Source organism: Cryptomeria japonica, chromosome 5, assembly GCF_030272615.1.
Source record: "Cryptomeria japonica chromosome 5, Sugi_1.0, whole genome shotgun sequence".
Lineage (NCBI taxonomy): Eukaryota > Viridiplantae > Streptophyta > Pinopsida > Cupressales > Cupressaceae > Cryptomeria > Cryptomeria japonica.
In genome coordinates this window covers 176193722-176217289 of record NC_081409.1, presented here as the reverse complement: position 1 = coordinate 176217289, position 23568 = coordinate 176193722, and the positions used below count along the sequence as shown (strand labels likewise).

The following is a 23568-nucleotide window of genomic DNA, read 5'->3' as shown; positions in this document are numbered from 1 at the left end:
TCTATCTTTAAAAAATCTATATAAAATACTTCTTTCAAATATCTATTCAATTCATCCAATTATAAAATTGATTAAAAATAAATGTTTAAAAAGAATCCTCCAACATATTTTATATATAATTTAAAAAAAATATATAATTTATTTATACTATATCGTAATTTCTTCCTCTTAAAACTTCTGCCTCACAAAAATAATTCATATAAAAGGTTCATGAACTACTTCCTTAATATGCCTGCAGTTTCATGGTAAGATACTTATTTATGAAAAATAGTAGGAACTTGTTATTATCCTATGGAAAAAAATATCATTTTACATGAGATTCTTTAACTGACAAAGAAATTTATGCTATAAAATAAGTTGTCATCTCTAGCCTGTATGCACATAATCTGTTACTCATTCTACTTATTCAAATGAGTGGTAGCGGTTCGCAAGCACCTTTGATTTCATACATATAAAACACTATATCATTTTATGCTTACACAACTTAAAAATTGACATTTCTTACTATACCATTGTAAGGGCTGTAATTAGCATAAATTTTCAAAAAGATATTGGGTATCATTTAAAAAAAAACTAGGCTATCTTGTTGGGTGCATAAACTTAATATTTTTTTCTATTGTATTTTTATTATTTTGGTAGGAAAATTGTTAAGAGTAAAATAATAGTAGTAGAAGTTTTTTTTTTTATTGATAAATTAGTATATATATCTTAAAATTAATCTATATAAAATAGGTCAAATATCTTTTCGAAATTAGAGATGGTAGGATTTTTTGTTTTAAAATTGAAAAAAGGATTATTTTATTTAAGAAAATAGAAAATTGTAGTCATTAAAATATAAATATATATATTTGTTGTTATTAAAATCAAATCAAATCTAATATAAAATAATTCATGTTTTCTATTTTAATATGAAATTAAATTAAGCAGAAAATAGAGTTAAGCAGTCACATGGGAACACGATGTAAGGGAAGCGTACCAATAGTCATTATAGCTAACTTAGTGCACCCACAAATTCTAAATGGTATATCGAATTTTGACAAAAGAAAAATTTGTCTATGCATGTGACTTAATTGCCTATAGCTATTGTTTAGACTTCTAGGTAGTAACGATGCACGTTGTGGGATCCGTTATGCGTGCAAGGGTCAAAAAGTACACTTTTCAAAGTGTCACCTGATATTTGCTTAAAGATGCCCCAATAACCATGCACTTAAAATCGCCAATACTTATGCACAGATGTCCTAGTAGTAGTGTGCTATGGGTACCAATAAAGGTGCACAAATGGATCAATTATGGTCCAAAAAAGCTAAAAAAATAAGCGACGATTAGTACATGTGTAATTAATTAATGAGCTTTTAGTTATTTGTTTTTTTATTTTTTTAAGTTACTAATTGGAGGGTTGGGTGTGCAAGGAGTGAATGGTTATTAGACATGAACACTAACTGGTTCTCTTCCCCTAGGTGTGGGCTTGTGTATATATCACTCTTTTGAGTTGTAATAGTATTATTTGACATTAACTATTATTGATCTATAATGGTCACTTTTAGAACTACCAATTAATAGTTGTACTTGTAAGCAAATATGCAATAAACAATCATGTAGTAAATATCTTAAGATGAAGAATAATCCTTTTCGAAAGACATTAAAATTGCATGTCCCACTTGAAAGGATATATTCTTAGAGAAATTATTTTACAATCCTATCCACATGCAAACTAGGATATCAGGATACCAATAGGATAGTTTCATTGGAATCATATTAATTCTTAAATCATGTTGTTATTTTTAGAGTATTATTGTCAAATTGTGTGTGAGAGAGAGCTTGCTTTTCTTTGTGCAAATTAGGATGCCAATACGATATAGTTTCATTAGCTAAGGCACCAATCCTTAAATCATGCTATTGCTTACAAAGTATAATCATAAAAAGAATGTATGGGACTTATTGTTTTGCACAAAGTAACCAAACTTATAAAATTACAATAGTTATGAGGTGTAAATTATAATCTAGTTATGTATTAAAGTGTATGGGATAATAGTAAAAAATGAATATTAAATATAGACTATTATATATCTTTAATAGAAATCTTATAAATTATTCTATATCTTTAGGAGAAGTATAATTCATATAAAATTCACTCTTACAAAATTATCTTTTATATATTGAGATTTATTTTCACAAAAGATGATTTCAAGGAAAACTACAAGGGTTTAAATGAGGATTATGAAGAAAATAAATTTGAAGTAGTGAAATCATATCAAATACACTTAAATAAATATGGTATCGAGAAACTTATAGGGAATTACAATATGTAAAATAATTTATAATGTATCAACACAATATTTGTAGAAGTTGTTGATTACATTCCAAGAACCATACGCAAGCAAAACACCTATCACACAAAAGAGATCAAGCAAAGATAATATGGTATATAACAACCAGAGAATTATGTATTATTGCACAAATAATGATTGGAGGTATAATAATACATAGTTCTATGGTTATTATAGAGCATATTATCTTTTCTTGATCTCTTTTGTGTGATAGGTGTTTTGCTTGCATATGATCCTTGGTTTTTGCGGTTAATCATCAACTTCTACATTGTATTAGAGCTTTTTCTTTAAATTCAACATGGTGTTAGAGCTTTTTTGTCAAGTTCCTATCTGCATGTTTGAGGGATCCAACTTGGGGTAATTTTTTGTGCATATTGGACTCAAACAGAGGTTGTCATTGCATTCGCAACATCAAAAAGCATTACGATCAACTATCGTTTTGTCAAAATTCGAGCAATTGAAAAATTAGGTCAAATTGATTGAGAGCATAAAACAAGGCAAAATCTGGGGGTAGCTAAAAAATTGGGGCATTTTGGAGCAAAACAAAGGTGACCATTGTGCTTAGAAGGCTCGAGGACCCTAAAATTTATTGTCAATTTGTCGGATTTGGAGATCAAGGAATTCTTTGCAAAAAATTTCAGAAAGTTTCCATTTTTTTGTAAGTTTCTATTTTTGGAAAATTTTCATTTTTGCAAGTTTCTATTTTTGGAAAATTTCCTTTTTTGCAAGTTTCTAATTTTGGAAAATTTCCATTTTTGCAAGTTTCTATTTTTGGAAACTTACTATTTCCAAAAACTTTCTATTTTCAAAAAGATGTTATTTAAAAAAAAAATCTATTATTGGGAACCCTTCAAGCCTTCCAAGCCTTAATTTACATGCAGTTGGTTTTTTGCCCATAAAATCGTCATACAGAGTTGAAATTGGGCAAACAAGATAACGTTGGAAAGTTGATTCCGGCACCAATCTAATTCTACAAGTGATTTTATTAGTTTTTGCACCAATTTTTCGTACCAAGCCTCCAAAGTTAGCCTTCAATTTTGTGCTTTAGGGCCAGACTCCTTTTTTGAAAACTAGATATCATTAGGAAAGCTTGCAATGTCCTCTAGTTAGATTTATTGGTATTATTTTGTGCATTGTGCTCTAGGTACATTTTATTCAAATGTCCATGTTTTCAGTATCTCATCAATAACTTGGTTGTTTTTGCACTTGGGACGGTTATGTTTGTTGAAGAGGGTTGTATTTGATGTTCTTTACATGTTTTGAGATTCTTGGGGATCGATGTTCTTATTTGAGGTATCATGCATTTTTTTGTTCATCCTTATGTTATCAATCTGACAAACGCCAATTATGAGGCTTGGCATAATAAGAGCATCTTGACGCATCTTAGGTGGCTTGATTTTTTATCCTATCTCTATGGACTCATCCCTAAGGCAGATTCAGAGAGGGGTCAATTTGCTTGAAGGATCATTAATGACCATGTTGTAGGAGTGATTGGTTCTAGTGTTGATCTTGACAATATGTGTGCTTTGATTGACATTGAATGTCCCTGCACACTTTGGACTCACCTTTGGGAGATCTTTGGAGACCCTCATCTCTCCATTTTGAAGGATATTGTAGTAGATTTGTCATTACCCTTGCATGTGCAGATCATATACGTTATGGTAGTGGTACTTTTGAGTTGTTGGAGCATATTGATGAGTCTTTTATGTCCAGATGGATCTGAGGCTTGTCTCTCAGTGCTCACTCCTCATATTAAGATCCCATCTCTGTCTTCGTCATCTTTCGTTGTTCCTGATTAGATTGGTATTGGCTCATACATAGCCCCTATTGATTCAGCTCAACAAGTTGATTGTTCCTTCCAGTTTCAGCTTTGTGGGTTAACTTCTTACCAAATATTGTAGGGCTATTTGTTGAGTCACACATTGTAGACATTGGGGACATATTTGAGGATCTTCACTTCCTCTTTGATGGCAATTTGAGCATTCATGTCATCCCATATTCAATGTGATTGTTCATCAGGTATCTTCACAAGTTGTTTGAATTTGCTTCAATTGATCTGGCACATCATAATTCAGAGATGTCGATAGTTGAGCAATCTACCATGGCACACATCTTGAGATTATTCCTTCCATCTCCTTTCATGGAGTTGCTTCAACCTTGGCCAATGTATTTGTTTCTTCCTAAGGGGAGACACGTGGTTTGTCGTTCTTGGATCATCTTTAGCGTTCATCCTTGAGCCTTCATCTTCGGCATTGAAGCTTCTCTCTCATGAGGGGATACATCATCTCTTCTTTCCTCTCCTATGGGGGAATCCTGATTGTACTTTTGTGAAGGAAGTTATCCTTAGGGAGTCTATTTGAGGCCTTTTTTTAGCAGTTAATGTTTCTTTTCATGCATTGCATCTCTCACTTTTGTAGAGGGGCTTTTCCCCATGTGGTTTTTCTCATTTTCTCTACTTAGAGATACTTCATTGGTTTGTACATGGGTACCTAATCAGACCTTTTGTTGTTGGGACCCATTTCTACATTCATGCATTTAGAGACTTTTACTCACCCTAAGTTTCAATTAAGGGGGAGGGGAGGTGGGGAGAACAGTGGGGGGGGAATCGGTGGAGGTGTTAGAGTATATTTAGCTATTAATTATGTTTTCACTAGTTATGCTTTTTTGCTTAAGTTCACTTAGGAGTGGTTGCTTTTAATTTAGTTTTTGTGCATCTAGTTTATTTAAAGTTGAATTTTATTTAGCTCATCATACTTGCACTTTAGTTCTCCTAAATTTAGCTTTGTGCTTTCTTTATAAGAACTTCATTGTACAATTGTAATTCATTCTACATTCTTTTCTTTTGAGTAATACATAATTCATTTATGCAACTCTCATTTGTGGAAGGTGTTTTGTTTGTTGTTAGATCTTGCACGTGCTTGTGTTGCAAAATTCAACATGGTATCAGAGCTTAATCTTTAAATTAAACTATATTATAAAATTTGTTTTTGATAAAAAAAAAAAAAGCAAAACAAGGGTGTTGACTCTGTATACAAACAACCTGTAGGTGGCATAAAAAAAAATGCAACAAAATAAGGGTGTTGATCCTATATAAACTTAGGTCAAGTAGGCCATTAATAGAAGGTTAGATTACCATTGTTAAAAGGCCAAACAAACCATCAACAAAACCATAGTAAAAAGCTAGGAGCCGCCACTTGTAGCAGAGTTGGCTGGGGCTTGGGGTTTGCATCCCTCGAGGTCACAGGTTCGACTCCGCTTCATAGTGGGCCAAGGCATGGGGTCAGTTATATTGTGTGCCAGTTCTTGCTTCGCTGACTCGAGGTATAGGAATGGAATTTACCGCTAACATTTAAACATGGGCTTTGCAACTAGGCAATGGCCTTGGGTAGGAAATTTTTTTCAAAACTTCCATAGGAATGGTGGCAGAGGTCAAAGCAAGGGGCACTAGAGGAATGATCTACAGTGGCAGAATAGTGGCAATATAGAAATGAAGGAAAGTTTCCATTGGGCCCACATAAAACTTCAAACCAAACATAGATTTTCCAAACCAAACTGGAAACCATTCATGTGGTCGAAAAAGTTGAACGAGGGGAAACAAGAAATCTTTAATATGTGTGAAGAAGACAAGCATCCTGACGAGAATAGTTAGATCCATACGGAAACAAGCCCTTGACATCAAGAAAAACATTTAGAGTATTTAAACCGGCTCTACATTAATAGCCCTGAGGTTTTTGGTAAGAAGCAAAGTTGTCTGACAACCCCTAACAATATTCCTCTACAAAACATATATGGGCATTAGGGACCGGGGGTTTCTAGGTCACATGGTGTTTCTAGAGTGCTCACATTCCCAAATAATATTCCTCTAAGAACTCCTTTGTGTAAAAAATCATCGTCTCCATCGACGGGTGTTCCTAAATCGACTGTTGGTCATATGGCATGGGACTCCCATTTCAGATCTGGAGGGGGGAGTTTCAATCCACCCTATTTCAACCAATCGAAGAAATCTGGTGCTAGACATGGTGGGGAGGTTTCCAACTTACAAACCAGCCTTCGCAAAAACATAAATATCCATAAGTCAATTCAAAATGGAAGGGGCTTTACTAAATATTGGAGGAAGAATCATTCCTATAAGATGAAGGAAATAGCTATTCCCACAGATCCTAAACTGAATGGAATGGACTATCAAACCAGAACGAGAAAGGGAGAAGTATAGTCGACTAGGATTCCAGACCTGGCGAGAGGAAAGGTCTCTATAAAATTGTCGGATCACCTCCTTGATTCACAGAGCTCAGATCTGCATGAAAGAGCGTTGATACGTAAGTTTTGGGGTTTCGTTCCCCAATCTTCTGATTTATGTATATGGGCTAAGAAACATTAGGAGGGAGTGAAGCAAATTTTTTTCATAGATCATGGTTTTCAATTCTTTATTGCCATTTTTTCTACAAAGTTGTGTCGAGATAAGATCCATAGATCTAAGGGATGGTTCTACAAGGGTTTTGGTTTATACACATCACCTTGGTCTCCAAATTTTAACCCTCAGGCACATATATTAAATATGTGTCATTCTGGATATCTTTTCTAGGGATCCCAATAGAATATAGAGATTTAGACCTAATAGAAATCTTGGCAAATCATCTAGAGTTTTTTGTTAAGCATGATTTAATTCCATTTGAAGATCCACAACCTCCTTTAAGGGTATGTTTATTATTGGATCTTTCAAAACCATTTCCTAAGAATTTCTCAATCATTTCGAAAGTTGGGGAATGGGACTAACAACTCATTCTTTAGGATGCAATAATAGTGGACTTGCACTCAGATTCCATGGGCCATCTAACTACAGACTATCAAGGATCTCATTGCCAATATATAAGAGTTTGTGAAGACCACTCTTCTCTTGCACGCCAGTGTTCTAGAAATCCACCACATGATAGAGCATTCACACTAGAGTCCTTGACCTCTGAATCTGAAGGAGTAATAATAAAAAAGTTAAAAGTTGTTGAGGAACTTCCTTCTGATTCAACATTGAATAGTGTGGGGACACATTTGGAGCCTTTAATGGAGGAAAATCAGGAAAAGCGCCCGCTGAAGATAGTAACTCAGAAAGACAGGAAAGTAAAGCAAAAAGAGTTTAGCAACATTCCCGCTTGTAGCCCTTCAGAGGAGGTTGAGGTTCAAAGTAGTTAGAATCCAAATACTGAAATAGCACAATTGGAACCCTTACTGGAGGAAAACCAGGAGAAATCCCCGCTGGAAATAGTAAGTCAAAAAGATGGGGAAGTAATGCAGAAAGGACTTAGCAACACTTTAGCTTCCAACCCTTTAGGGGAGGTAGAGGTTCAAAGTAGACAGAGTCCAAATAATGAAATAGACATAGCTCAACCCTTGGTGAGTAATACTCAGATGGGAGAAACAATAGTAAGAAAGAGAGGGAAAGTGGTGGAAATTACAAACTCTCTTATTTGAAATCTCATTAACTCTCTCAGTTTTGCTAGTAGATGAAGAAGGGTCTCAGTGCCTCTAAGTGCTATATCATAGATATAAAGCCTTGTTTCCTTTCATCACATCTTGGTGGATAAGTCAATAATAGATCTGTGTTGCCCCAATGCAATACCTACAATCCCAATCTCTCCTTTGGAAGAGAATAGGTTGTTTTTAAAACACTACAAATCCTCTTTCCTGAAGGGTAATCCAAATTATTTCGACCAATTTGTAACAAATCAGCTCCATAAAGCATGCTCTATATTTGTGGATGAGATCATAGATCAGCCAGGTAATATAGTTGTAATTGAGAACTTGATGGGTTTTTTCTCAAGCATATAGTAGATCAAAAGTTTACTGCTCTTGCAACACTAGCAATAGAGGAGATCCTTGGAAATTCGCAACAACAAAGAAGTGGTGTAATAAAAGAACAACAAGAGGGAGAAAATCAAGATCTCCCTGTAGTAGTATCTTCTATATATTAGACGAGACCTAGAAAAGCAGTTATGACGATCAAGCCTAAAGGGAGAGTGGGGAGACCACCAAAGAAGAAGATAATAGCCAAAAAAACCGAAGAGGAGGTCAAAGTAGGAATTCAGACTACACTAGATGGTCAACTTGGATCTTGGAGAGTGGATTACTCTCCGAGACAACAATGAGAATCGTGTCTTGGAATGTTAGGGGCATTAACGCTCCTAACAAAAGGCGCCTTATCAAATCTCAAATAGAGAATTGTGGGGCTGATATTTTCTTAATACAAGAAACTAAATTCTCAAAAACCATTGAAGAACAACCTTTTAAAGGATGGAAAAAGTGGAAGTATGATGCATCCCAGTCCATTGGGGCCTCGGGAGGGCTGGTCATACTGTGGAAGCCAAGTGTGGGAAGGATAGATGTTATTTCAATCAAAGCAAACTTTATTCACATCAAAGTAGTAGCTTCTTCAACATCCTTTCATTTGATTTCAGACTATGGTCCAAATTCATTAGTAGGGAAGAAAGTAGTTTGGGACAATCTTGCCCAAATCTGTCTCAATTTCCCAGAGGACCCGATTATCTTAGGAGGAGATTTTAATGCTATCCTTTCCTCAAGGGATAAGTCCAGAGGCATCATTCCCCCCAAAGTCAATGCAAGATTTTAAAGATTTTGTTTCCTCCAACACTCTTATAGATTGTATGCCAACAACTGGCTCCTTCACTTGGTCAAACAGAATACAAGGCTTTTTTCATATTGCAGAGCGTTTAGATAGGTTTTTTGTGAATCCTATTTGGAATGCTTCATTCAATACTCCAGTTTCCAAAATCCCGCCTTTATCAGGATCTGATCATTTTCTTCTTCAACTAGACATTCCCTTGTTTATTAACACAAATAAGGGTTCTGCTTTTTTAAAATTCCAACAAATGTGGTTTAGAGATATCTCCTTCCTTCCTTAGTTGCAGAAATGATGGCTAGCTGCTCCATTTACTCTGGGCTCTAGGATGTTTCAGTTTTGTAAAAAGCTTCAATGGATCAAAGTAAGAATCAAAGAATGGAATACCTCAGTTTTCAAGAATATTTTCCATTCTAAGGATCAACTGGAGGACAGTATTAAATTTCTAAATGAAGACATTATTCAAAATGGCATAAATGAGGAGTCTTATAAGCAACAAAATTTCTTGAACTTACAATTACAAGAAGTTTTGAAAAGAGAAGAACTTTTCTGGAAACAAAAATCTAAGGAGACATGGCTACAAGAAAGGGTTAGGAACACAAAGTTTTTCCATGCATCGGTCAAAATGAAGAGAGAAAACAACCAAATAGCACAAATTAGAAATGATGCAGGGGGAATTCTTATGGATAATCTGAAAATTCAAGATGAAGCAGTTCATTTTTCTCTTCCACTTTCTCAAATTCAGTTGTTGAGGATGAAGACATAAGAAGAAATACTTAGGACATTATTCAACATATACCATGCTTAATCACACACCAGGACAATATATCATTAATGAAACCCTTTTCTCTGGAGGAAGTTAAGAATGCAGTATTATCCATGCACCCGGATAAAGCCTTAGGACTGGATGGGTTCCCTGCTCTTTTTTTTCAAAAATGCTGGAACTTTTTAGGGTCGGATGTCTAGAAGATGGTGGAGTCTAGGAAACATGGTAATATGTTGAAACAATTTAACACTACCCTCATTGTATTAATTCCCAAGCTATCCAATCCACAGTCCTTTGCAGATTTTAGACCCATTTCTCTATGTAACACAGTTTACAAAATTATTACTAAGGCCATCTCTCTCAGATTGGCTCCTTTGATTCCTAAGATCATATCCAAGAAAGGAGGTTTTGTGCCAGGTAGAGAAACAACAGAATGAGCTTTGGTAGTGCATGAAATCATGCATTCAATAATGGCTCATAAGATAGAAGCAATTATGGTTAAGCTTGACATGTTGAAAGCATATGATAGGGTCAATTGGATTTTTTTGCATCAAAGCCTTCTCAAACTTGTCTTTTCCAAATTATGGTGTAAATAGATTCTTTCTTGTCTGTCAGGGGCAAAATTTTCAGTTTTGGTTAATGGTAGTCCAACGGGTTTCTTTCCATCCTCCCAAGGAGTTAGACAAGGCGATCCTCTATCCCCGTCTCTCTTTATCATCATGGAAGAGGCTCTAAGTAGATTGATCTCAACCTTTCAGGGTTTGTCCCTATGGAAAGGAATATGAATTCCTCAAACTCAAATTATTATCACACATCAATTATTTGCTGATGATACTGTCTTGTTTGGGGAAGCCACAATGAGGGAAGCTAAGGTTATTAAAAGAGAAGCCCTCAAATTATATAGTGAGGTTTTAGGGCAAAAAGTGAGCGAGACTAAATAAAAAACATTCTTATTTCATTTCTCTTCGCTTTTGTCACAAAAATTGATAAATACTTTGGGCTTCAAGCAAGCGAGTTTACCATGCAAGTATCTTTGAGTTCCTCTCTTCCCAGGAGTGATAAAAGGTTGCCATTGGGAATCTATAGTCTCGTCGATCAAGAATAAGGTAACTTCTTGGAAGAACAATTGGTTATCACTAGCTGGGAGAATTTTGTTGATCAAATCTGTCTTGGCAACAATTCCAAACTACATCATGTCAGTCCTCCCCATGCCATTCAAGATCCAAGAGCAGTTGAAATCTCTCCTAAAGAAATTTCTATGGAAGGGCAGTAGAGATTCAAAAGATAAAATACACTTATTGGCCTAGGAAAAAGTTTGTTTTCCTAAAGTGTATGGGGGGGCAAGTATACCTATTTTCGAAGATAGGAACATTACTCTAGGGGATAAGCCTGTGTGGAAATTGTATTTGAACTCTTCGTCTGTCTGGGCTGCTATTATCAGAAGTAAGTATCTTGATTTTGAAGAACCAGAAAGAATTTTCATAGTTTTGGATCCTCCAAAAGGGTCAAAGATGTGGAATTTCTTAGTGAAATGTAGAGAGAGTTTGCTGCCTAATCTAACTTGGATTGTGCATGATGGTAGGTCAATAAGATTTTGGGAGGACTCATGGAACAACTATCCGCATTTGGATAGTCTTCCAAACTTGGATGTCATTAAGGAAGTTTTACATACCTCTTGGGGACATTTTGTAAGTAACTATTTCCATCTAGCACTGGTTAATGGCTTTTGGAAAGTGAAATGGAAAGATTTAGATAATATATTTGCCCCTCTCTAGCAAAAACAGTTGTTAACAATGGAATTAAGAAACAGATTGATTTTCTTCAAAGGGAAACAAGACAAACTGATTTGTCTTCCTTCTAAATCAGGGGCATATTTAGTATAGGAGCATTTTAAGAAGCTGATATCTCAGGGGATAGACCAACCGTCCAGAAAGCTCTCATTTTGTTGGAAGGGATGTGGATTACAAAAGGAAAGATCATTTGCCTGGCTAGCCTTAAAGGGTAGAATCCTATCTAGTGACAGGTTATCTCTACTTAAGATTGCTCAACCCTTTGATTGTGTGTTGTGTAATTAGTCCATTGAAACAACTAGTCACCTTCTTTTAGAATGTGTAGTGGGACAAGAATGTTGGAAGTGGCTACTTAACAAACTAGGATGAAACTCTCCATTACAAGCTACTTTACCAGAATTTTTTGAATCATGGCCAAAGTTCTTTGCAGACTCTTTTTTTGCAGTTATTTGGGATATGGCTCCTACCATACTCATTTGGAATATTTGGTGGGAAAGGAATAGGCACATTTTTAGGAAGGAATTTCATAGCGTGCAGGACATGCTTATCAAATTAGAATTTGCTACATCAGAATATGTTAATGCTCACACAGCTAAATTCAAAAATTTGGATTCCCCTTTCACCTCGTGGGATAATGATCTAATGACAGGTTGGAAACTCCTGCAAATCCCATTTAAAAGAAGTTTGACGGTAATGCTCAAAAGAAAATCAATACAAAAGGAATTAGATGGAGACCCCCTTCGAAGAACTTTGTTAAGCTAAATTTTGATGGGGCTACGAGGAGTAACCCTGGAGTGTCTGGAATTGGAAGTGTTCTCAGGGATCAATCAGGCCAAGTATTGAGAGCAGGTTATGCAAGAATACCATATGACACAAATAACATGGCAGAGGCTAGAGCTTTGTTGTTTGGGATTAACTTAGCCATTGAGGAGTAGGTTAAATATTTAGAAATTGAAGGGGATTCCCTGAATATTATATTAGCTTTAAAAAAATTCCAAGCCCCCGATGGGAAAATAGATTATATTATTCAAGAAGCTAGAGAGAAGATTTCTTGTTTTCAAGGATATAACATTGTTCATTGTTATAGGGAAGCAAATTAGTTAGCAGACTTATTAGCTAACATGGGATGTGAATCAAATGAGGAGGAAAATTTTCTATCACCTGTGCAGGTCCAGGAAGACAAGTGTCTTAGATCACAAATGATTTTTAATGGGACACCCCATTCCTAATCCGATTGATTAGCTTAATGTTTGGTTTGTTGTGGATGCAGCATTGGAGTAATTCATAATTTCTCCCAAAGCCCCAATTTATGAAACTAGATGTGGTTTAAATTTAAACATTCTCTTCAGACTCGCCTTGTGGTATGGGCGGTGGGAAGATCTTCATGCCAAGGTTAGCCAAGTCACTACTGATTGTGCTACGAGGACACATCCAACCTGTTGGGTCATTTCTGCGGAGTAGGAGGGGTTCGTCATCTCAACATCCAATAATGTTGGCACAAAAGTACGGGATGAAATCAGCCTGTCAAAATTGGAAACTCGCACGCTCCGGGTACCATACCAATATCTTCACACATGGGGAAAGGTCGATTATCCCTCATCTTGGGAAAACTTGAGGTACTGCAAGCATTTGGAACTGAAAAATAGGACACATGGATTCTCTTTGTTGCATTCCCAATCTCTTCATACCTGCTTAGGATCTCAAATTTAGAAAATATCAGGGTTCCCACACATTTGAAAGCTTGCACATCATTTCATGGAATAAATGCGATCAATTAAGGCCATTGCAGAGGACTTTCATAGAAGTATAAGGACAAGGAATGAATACAACTGTGATGGTTTACATGAGTTACAAAAGATACATCACATCACTCCCTCATCGACTCTCTATATCCTGGCCATTCATAGCATGTTTCATCAGAATTTCAAGTCTGAACCTCATTTGGCAAAGTATAATTTTTCCTTTTAGGCATTTCTCATTCGATGGGTATGGCTCTTCGAATCTACTTGGTGGGAGTTCGTCATGATCTGAGGCAGAATGCTATCACTCATCCTCTGAGATTATCTGACTCATTGGCAATCCTGTGTGCAAATAGTGAGTGGGCGGTGAGGACTATCCTTGGTGAAGAATGGATAGCAGCTAATCCAATGGCTTCTCCAAACTTAGTTGCTTCCAGGTTGGCATCTATGGTGATGGATCTCAACCAGTCTTAGGATTACACAAAGATGATAATGGGGGCTTGTGTACATCCAACGCTATTTACTTGGGAAGAATTGAACTCACAATTGGAGAAATATGACTTGTTTTTAGGGGAGGTGTGGTGGGGAGGTTTTTTAAACAGAGATCTCTTCATGTTTGACTCAGTGCCAAGATCGATATTCCTTTCCTTCATCTATAGATTGAGATATGCTTCTCCTCACACCTTTATCCAATGGGTTCAACAGTATGCACATCAAATTGGAGAGCCACTGGCTTCAATCGTAATGAAAAAATTCAATGTTGTTTGGAAAATTTGTGAACATGCTCAAGTTGATCCTCACGACTATCAATCATCGTTTCCAATTCCAATGGAGGCTGGCTATTCTCAAGAATCAAGAAATGTAAAATGAAGGTTTATTTGGCTGGGGTGGCAGGTTCGTATGTTGCTAGAAGTAGGGTAGAATTTCGAGCATGACAACTTCAAACATTGAAGTTTTTTGTTAATATGCTCCTTTGTTTGTAAGGGGTTAGTTTTTATTGTCCAAATTGGGTAAGGATTGGTGTCATATAGCCACTGTTCAGGGCTCTTTTTGTTTACCTTCATTTCAAAGATCCCAGGATAATCCATAAATGGGGGCTGATCAATAAAAAATGTATCTAGTAGGGGTTAGGAGGTAGTGTCATTTCCTATTAAATAGTATAGATAGATCTTCAATTATATTTAATAAATTATAGGCCAAGGCCTTTTGCTAAAAAAAATAAAAAATGCTAGGATCACAACTCAAGAGTGGGAAGAATCACCCACAATTTGACTTGGAAGAGTTTGGGGAGGGGGGGTGCAGGGGAGGGGAGAGAATTAATTTTTCACCTATGACAAACAACAATCTAGGCAATACTGCTATTAGGAACATCATTGCAAGCGGGATCAAGGCGGGGAATCCCCTTAGCGTGTCTGTCCGCACTTGGAGCAAACTGTTGCTATAGAACAACACTTGGAGCAAATTGTTGTTGCAGAACATGAGCAACAAGAGTAAAAACCTCAAGGCCAGAGAGGGTCACAATAGTAGGAGTAGGATCCAAAGGGAAACGAAGGCCACAACAATAGTAAGAGGCATAACCTCATCTTGGAAGGAATCATCATCAACATGTGAAGACTCATCAGAATAGGAAGCATCGACAATCAAATGATCAACATTCGTGTCTTTCCACCAAGTCGTAATACCTTTATGGTGCCAGAGAGAACAATTAGTAGCTAAGTGACCTATAATTGCAATTAACTAAAGCCTGTTTGCTTTCATGTAATGGATTGTGTGCATTAAAAGATTATAGATTAAATATGATCTATGGACTTCAACATTGATTGCATTTTTTTCTTTTAAATATACAATGATAATATTTGCATGAGTTGATGGGTAGTTGATAAGCCTATTCATAAGTAAATTAGAGCTCAACAAATCAAGTTGGGATTATTAATTTTTATACAATAAGAATAATAATGTATAATTCCAAACTCAATGTGATAATGTCCATCATAACAATAATGTACATACTACAACTCATAATTATATTTTGTTTCAAGAGGTTATGAAAAATAGTCAAAGAGGAGGATTCTTGTGTGAATTCAAGCATTGCAATGAATGAAAGGTATTTTTATGGACTTCCATGAAAAGGATTTTTTTGTCTACTATGAATCTCTTAGAGCAACCTATAATAATATTGCAAAAGTAAACACTTCTTAGAGACGGCTAAATTGGCAAGAGAGGGGCTCGTAGAAGGTGTATATGGAGTAGATTCTCAAACATGATTTAATAAATGTATTCTTTAAGGAAGATAACAAATATTGACCTTGTTGAGTACTATTGTAGCAAATTGTAAGGATATATGTAAGGAATTTAGATGGATAAAATTCTTTCATGTGTGAGAAGAAAATGAAATAGAGGAGTTAATATTTGAAAAATATGGGGGCTGGTTTGAGCAATAAAAATAATTTTGTAATTTTTTAGTACCCAATATAGCCCCCAATAGTGTCTAAACAACCCCCTTTATAGGCCCTATTGACTCAATGATCAATTTACATATAAAAGACAAGCATAGAAAAATATATTGGGAATGTTTTCATTTCGTTGCATTACAGGGTAGTATGGGAGCCTTTATCTTCTTCCATGATCAAAGAGCTCCCCATTTTAGTGGTAAGTTTTTGAGAGCATGGTGAAAGTGAAGGTTCCCAACTAGGGATTACAAATAACTTGTTTATTCTTTCAATTTCTTGGACCTAAATTTTTGTATACCAAAATTTAATAAAATGGGTAGTTAGGAAGAAACTTGTATAAGATGATTGTACATATGAGTTTTTTTGGGGTGTGTGGAAATGGGTGAAGATGGACGTGGTTTCTTTTTTTCTTATTCAAATGAAAATTGGAACGAATTCTTTTTTTTCTTCCTTTTCAATTTTTATTTTGTAAACTAAATCTAGATACATGGACAACTCCCTACCTCTTCTTCCTTTGGCTTCTCACCATTGGCAAATCTAATGAAAAAGAGTTAAAGAAAGATACTAGGTTCTATGTGGTGGGTTCAATCTTAAGTTTATAAGGAAAAATGAAGGATAAAATGTAAGCATGCATGACTCTCCCATTTTTTGAGAAGGTGGAAATCAAGCATTATGATTATGGTCTCAAAAAGTTATCAAATTTATTTGAAAGTTGGCAAAAAATTTCTCAATGCTCTTGTATGTGGATTTCCATAATCTAAGTCTCTTTACTGGATCATCTCTTTTAAGCCAAATTGAGAATAGATGAAGGAAGAAGCAATATATAGTCCCTCAAATTCCTCATGAAAGAGTAGCTTATTGGGGAGAACAAAAAATTCCTTACGTAAGAGTATTGGCAAGAAAAAGTAAACTTGGTGTATTGCTACTCTCTTAAGAATGTGTATCAATCTTTTGTTTGGAATTTGGAGGACTTAAAGCTTCATAATTTGATGGATAAGGGCTATACTATTGATGAGGATGCTAGTATGAGTGCAAATCAATCCATTGAATTATAGAAACTATTTAGTGTGCACTAGGATAATCAAATGGGTAATCAATAAATCAATGAATGAGGAAAAGTTATTGAAATGGAAAACTATAAAACAATTTAGGGTGCATGTGAATAGTAAAATCAAATCGATAATTTATCAATCAATCAAAGATGAAAATTTGTTGAAATGAAAAACTATAAAACTATATAGGTTGCACTTGGATAGTCAAATGGGTGATCGATTAAATATTTATGTGCAATTAAATTATATTTCATGAAAGGCCCAAGTCAATCAATTTCCCATCTAAATATGATGAAAGTGTTACTTATAATAAGGATGTAGACCATGTTGTTTAAAGTGAGCAACACTTTGACAATCCATGAAGACCTACAACCCTTCAAGTTTGTCTTGACACATATGATGTAGAAAATTGGGCATTATAGCAAATGAGAGAGGTGATGGTGTAGAGAAGAAAGATTGACTCCATCTTTGAGTGTGTGAAACTAGATTGAAAATATTTAAGATAAAGCCAAAATATGTTCTATCCTTGGAGGATACTTTGGAGGCCATTTAGTTGGATGAGTAGCTTGTGTTATCTACTTTCTAGTGATTAAAAGGGGGACGAGTGATAAAAATAATGTAATAGCTATAATATTATTATTAAGAGTGAAAAGTGCATCCTTACAATTTTATCCTTCATTTTACACTTTTGTCATACCCTAGCACATGATTTTAACTAGTTTGGCACTCCTATGAACCCTAGATTCTAATTTATACTCACAAATACCATTTTATCCTTTCTCAAAACAATTCTAGTTCTCAAATTATAACGTCCTCTATTTGGCTTAAAATTGCATGTGTGACTTGACCTAGTTCGAAACCACAACTGCAATTTTGACTCACTTTATCCATTTCTAAAAGATTAAATGTAGTCTTGAGATGACTTAGTGTCAACTAGCTATTAATTGTACCTGCACGATTTTTTCACAATCCATAATGTTAGTGTATAGAGTGTGTAGTGTTGTAAATTGTACTTCTTTGATTAATGAATCCAATTTCATAATCTCCTAGCACTCATTTTAGTATTTCCTATTCCTCTATGCATTAGAGGACTTTTTCTAGCATTAAATTAATATTTAATTCAAAATTATGAGTCCTATATTACTTTAATACATCAACACACTCTTATTTGGGCCCTTATTTTAAGTGTGTCCTTTATCTTATTTCATTTTAAGCTTATACATGGGTCCTATCTCATTTTAAAGTTCAATGCACTCTTTCCCTGACTTAAATAGTCATTTTTCACAAACTATAAATATGATATTATGGTTGTATTATCTCACGACCTTTAAATTTTGAGCCTATTTTGTTGAGACATTGGGTACACCCAATGTCAGACGCTTTTAGTTGAAATTTGGGGTGGATAATGTGTCGACCTTGCCATTTCCAAATCTATTCTTGATATGTGAAAATGATTATTTTAAGTCGTCCAAAAGGTGAATTTACCTTGAGAAACCTATATAAGACATCAATCCTAATTCATTTCATCGTATCATTCTAATTTAAGATAAATTATTATTCTTCAAGAGAAGATCTGAGTTTAAGGAGCAGTAAGCTACAACAAGGCATTTTCAAGTATGATCTCATAATGGATTTTATGATGATTTATCATGTTATTGCATCAACACATAAGGAAAATCTCCTAAGAGCATTGCGTCACCAATTGAATGTATAATCATTTCAATCAATCATTTATATTCAAGCATTTCACTTCAGATTTCTATTTCTTTATCATCATTGTTATAGGGTTGAGTCCAACCTAGGGTTTGATTGAGGCAAGACCTTTATAGCCCAACACCATTTTTCTCTCCTTTTGTGCAGATCCAAACTTAGAAATAGGTTTCAGGTTTAGATTGAAGGTATAGGAGCACTTAGGACACTGAGGCAAAGGTTACAAAAAAAATTCAGCAGAATACACTTGGATTGTGTCAACTAGCACCATATTCCTCCAGGACTATGCTAATTAGTGCTATAGTTCTTGTTTAGGTTGAAATTTGGTAGGAGGATAGTGTAGAGTCTTAGGGTTCTAGATCTAATTTCCATGCTCAGTTGATCATCTGTCAAAACTAGGGTATCTAGCCACTGTGTGCAATCATTTTAGCTAAGATTTTTGTGACTAGTTCATCTCTGCATCCTCTTTCCAGTTCTATGCATGTTAGTTGATTTCTAGATCTGCTTTGTCTATTTATGTTATTTATTGTCAATTTTGTACCTTTTAGCCTAGTTCTTGCATATAACTCATCCAATTGATCAATTCAATAAGAGAACAATCAATCATTGTGCCCTACTCTCCCAAGGGTTTGTAGTTGGGCCTATTGATTGTTCTCCAATGTAATTGGTGGCATTGGATTTGATTCCTAGTTTGCATGCTTAGATTAGTGAAACTCATTTCCACTACATTACATTTTAAGCCTTATCCCTAGAAGGGAGATTTTTGAAAGAAGTGTTGATAGTCTTTTCTTGCACCAAAATTTCCTCATGGGTGGGACCAAATTTGGGAGAGGGTAAACCATAGCTATGGAAGAAAGGAAGAACTAAGTTATCATCATATGGATGAAAGGGAGTTCATCATGAACATCTTAGATTAAACTTGAAATTGAACTAGCAAAAGAAGATAACAATACCATTAATTCAAATGCACTTATGATAAAAAAAGATACTCATATGCGATATAAATCAACAATGATGTAACCAAAGCAACGTTCAACCAATGTATGCAATGAAATTGTGCAAAATTAGATTTAAAATTAGAAGATATGCAAATGTAAGATACGCCCGGTCCACCAAAATGTAATATAGTAGAAATGAGGTTCACTAATATAAACATATAAATTAGGAATCAAACTCAATCCCACCAATTACATGTTTTGTATAACCAAAGACCAAAACCATCTACAATCTACTTATGTACTTATGTTTTTAGTGAATCTGACCATTTTAATGGTTTATCAAGCATGCTATATTATTTGATGTATATTTTTTTTATAGCAATATGTTCTCTTTTTAGATTGCTAAATTAGTTTAGTTTTATACTGCAGAATATGTTCACAGTATAATTTCTGACTATTTATAAACTACAATTATCGCTTATAAATATCTTGTTATAGACTGTGTTCACTTATAAATAACAGCACCAATTACTGTTCCTCTTCAAATATGAATAATATATTTGCCTTCTCTAATTTTTTAATATTAGATTCTTCAGCACAAATTACATGTTTTGTATAACCAAGGACCAACACCATCTACAGCCTACTTGTGTTTTCAGTATATCTGAAAACATTCCAATGGTTAAGTATGCTATTATTTGATGTATATTTACTTATAGCATTATGTTCTCTTTTTATATTGCTGTGGTTTTAGTTTTATACTGCAGAATATGGTCACAGCTATAATTTGATTATTTATAAACTGCTGTGATTGTTTATAAATATATTGTTATCGACTGTGTTCACTTACAAATTATAGTTATTATTTGTAGCTATCTAACTGTTGCCACTTAAACTGTCTGATATCTATAAACTACAGTTATTGTTTAAATATCATGTTATAGGCAGATTGCAGTTATTGTTTGTAGCTATCTAACTGTTGCTGCTTAGGCTGCCTGATATGGATTGCTAATATCTATTTGAAACTATTTTTATTTAAATTTATAAGCATTTATTCTTAATCACATATACAAATGACTACCAATTCAAAACAAACAAATTAAATAGCTTATTCAGTCTCTATGAACAAACAATGTTTTTGGTTTGCGTATGTTACAAATGCATCCCATTTACAAGCAAAACGATATATAAATTCCATTTCCGTTGACTGTAAATTGTTTACTTGTATAAACGTGGTAAAAGAAGATTCCAGTAATTTCAATTTTTAAATTGCAATCTGTTCTTTTCACCTGATTAAAGGTTAAATTCAATCGATTTCTCTGTCACAAATAGGGGCTTAGACTCTGATAAAAATGGAAATTACCTAAAAAAACCAGGCCCTTATCTTTAAAAAAACAATAAAGGAAGCATTTCAATTCAATCTTAAAGCTTAACAGACATTTCGGATGTAAATATTCTTGAAGATGAGAGATGGAAAGTTACCGCAAATCCGTACGTCAGAGGTCCCATGGCCACGATTAATGTCGAAAAAAATACAAAGCCGGACTTGAATTTATGCCCTTCCTCTTTTCTGATCAGCGGCTTTTTGACACTAATATTGGCCTCTCCATCCTCCAATTGCTGTTCCATTCTTTACACGGATTTTTTGTCCCGCGCTTCTGATTTCCTGTCCTTTAACAGAGATCTGCTTTAATCAACAAAGCTCGTATCAAACTTCAGAAATTTTCAAAAATGTAAATTTCCTGTAAAAAATCATTAATAAGAAGATAAAAGAGATTACATTCCCGGTTATGTTTCTTTAACAGAGATCTACCATAATCAGCAACGCTCGTATCAAACTAGAGAAATTTTCAAAAATGTAAATCTCCAAAAAGAAAAAGTCAAACAGCAATGAAAAAAAGTCTAAATTCCTGGCTTTCCTGCTATGAAATTTATACTTCTTTAACAGAGATCGACCATAATCAGCAAAGCTCGTCCCAAACTTGAGAGAAATATTCAAAAAATAATTTTCCTTCAGAAATTCATCAACAAGAAGGAGAAATAACTAAATTTCCGTAAACAGAGATCTGCCATTAACAGCAAAGCTCGTCTCGAACTTCAGAGAAAAATTAAAAACTGTGAATTTTCTTTTAGAAATTGTCAACAACGAGCAAAAAGAAACTAAATTCCCGGCTCTCGTAACATGAAATTTATACTTTATTGCCGTCTACAAACAGCAAAAACTTCGAAACAAACAAAATCTGAAATTGTTCGCAAATTTACCTCAGAATGAAAGGAAGCTAGGGAATGCCGGAAACAATTTCGCCGGCAGGAAAATATCGCTTGCGCCTCATATGGACTACGTAAGGCCTTCAAATATAAATTAGTAATGGCTTTGGCAGACCGGTTAAGAACAATTGATATTATATTTGCTGCAACTACCAAAAGCTTCTTCTTAATATTTTTATTCATTCAACGCTCACCAACCTCAACCAGACAAAGTGAGGCAATGTCATTCCCCAAGCTGCAAACATATTTTTATCTCCAAGATCGACAAAAAAATTATAATATACTGTCATCCGCGATCTTTCTCGACAAGGAATCAAGTACCGGCATAAAACAATTATGCTGGATTCACGTGGGTTAAATTTGAGCCGATCAAATTTAACCCCAGTTGACACATGATCAGTTAGAGTGGTCAACCGTTTTAGGAGCAGCCGGGGAAATAGGTATTTTCCTAAATGGGTTAGTTTGTACAGTTCAGACTCCGCCTTCATCTTCATTTAATTGACGGAACAATTGGAATTATTCCATCCACTATTATCTCAGTTTATTGGCATTTATTCGTCTTCCGCTATTAATCACTGCATGTCTCATTCGAAATGTCCGATGCAATGATGCTTCCAGTCAGGAGATCATATAAATCAGAAAAGCCGATTAAAAAATTATACAATCAAATCCAAACTTTTTTTAATTATAAAAACCAACTAAAATTTAATAATAAACTAATTTTCTGATTATTTTAGTGAAACCGACCATTAATACAGAGATTTGTGCATTTGTTGAGAGATTAAATTATATTGATGAATGATTTTTTTGAATACAAATATTTTTCAATGGCAATGACCAAGGTCACATCAGACTGGGGTCCACTTATGAGAAACGGGCTGGGATAACAATTGTTAAATGTGCCCGCGACTCGTACCCATCTTCCCACCTTGAATAAGCTAGAGTCATATGACAATTCACAAAAACTTTTCATGTATCGTGCATATTGCATTTCATATATGTTAAAAATATATTATCTAAAATTTTATTTACAATAAATAAATCTAGTCTGATTGAGATGGGCATGGATTCCCTCGTGCAAAATTTTCATTTTCAGTGTATTTTTTTAGTAGGCATCTTAGTTGTAGGTAATGAGAAGAGTTTAAAGAGTTGGTATGTTGTAAATCTTAATATGCCATTTTTTTTTATATTCACTATCGTGAAATCTGGAGGTGTCCTCGCCGAAGCGAGACTAATCCTCCAGTGTGTACGACCCGCTCACAAGGTAGCAACACACACAGAGTTACACAGTCGGGGACTCGAACTCAAGACCATGGGGAGCATACCCATGCCTTAACTTGAAGTTGACTCTTTATATTAAATGGGTGAATTTTAGGTCACGTGTTTCATTTGTAAGATTTTTAACGATTCTTTCATAACACTTTTGTTAAAAACAAACGATTGATTCATTGATCTAAAGAGTCAATATGTGTTTTTTATAATATTTCAATCTTATTTCACATATATGATTCAAATTTATTATGTTGAAAAATGCATGTTGGTATGATATAAGAAGTTGTAAAGTGCCACACATATTATTAAATTTATTTTTTAGACCTATATATCCATATTAGATATCACTTAAATAACCTTAAATACACCATAATATGCTTAAATAAAGTATAAACGAGATACATGTCATAAAGGAAGAGGTAAAATCATAGAAGAATGAGCAATTAGAAGGTATTATGAAAGGATATAAGGAAGAGACATAATGCAATGACATAAAAAAGCCTAAATCATTGAAGTATATTAATTTATAATCTTACATTTTTTTTTTGCATATATATTTTTTAAAATTTTGGTTTATACTTAATTTCATATTTCAATTCTTGTATTGCATTACACCAAGGTTTACTAC

General features: G+C 34.5%; 1 protein-coding gene across 2 annotated transcripts in view; it reads right to left on the bottom strand.

The window, feature by feature from the left end:
- Positions 1–21925, bottom strand: part of LOC131043443 (sugar transporter ERD6-like 4) — a 213693-nt gene extending 191768 nt beyond the window's left edge. The window contains exons 1-2 of one of the 2 annotated variants that reach the window (XM_057976640.2): positions 21663–21925; positions 20883–21084 (exon numbers count right to left, since the gene is read on the bottom strand). In XM_057976640.2, coding sequence (XP_057832623.1) covers positions 20883–21029 — 147 coding nt within the window. In that variant the 5' untranslated portion in view covers positions 21030–21084; positions 21663–21925. The remainder of the gene's footprint in view (positions 1–20882; positions 21085–21662) is intronic. The other variant, XM_057976641.2, reaches the window with a different exon arrangement.
- Positions 21926–23568: the final 1643 nt, after the last annotated feature.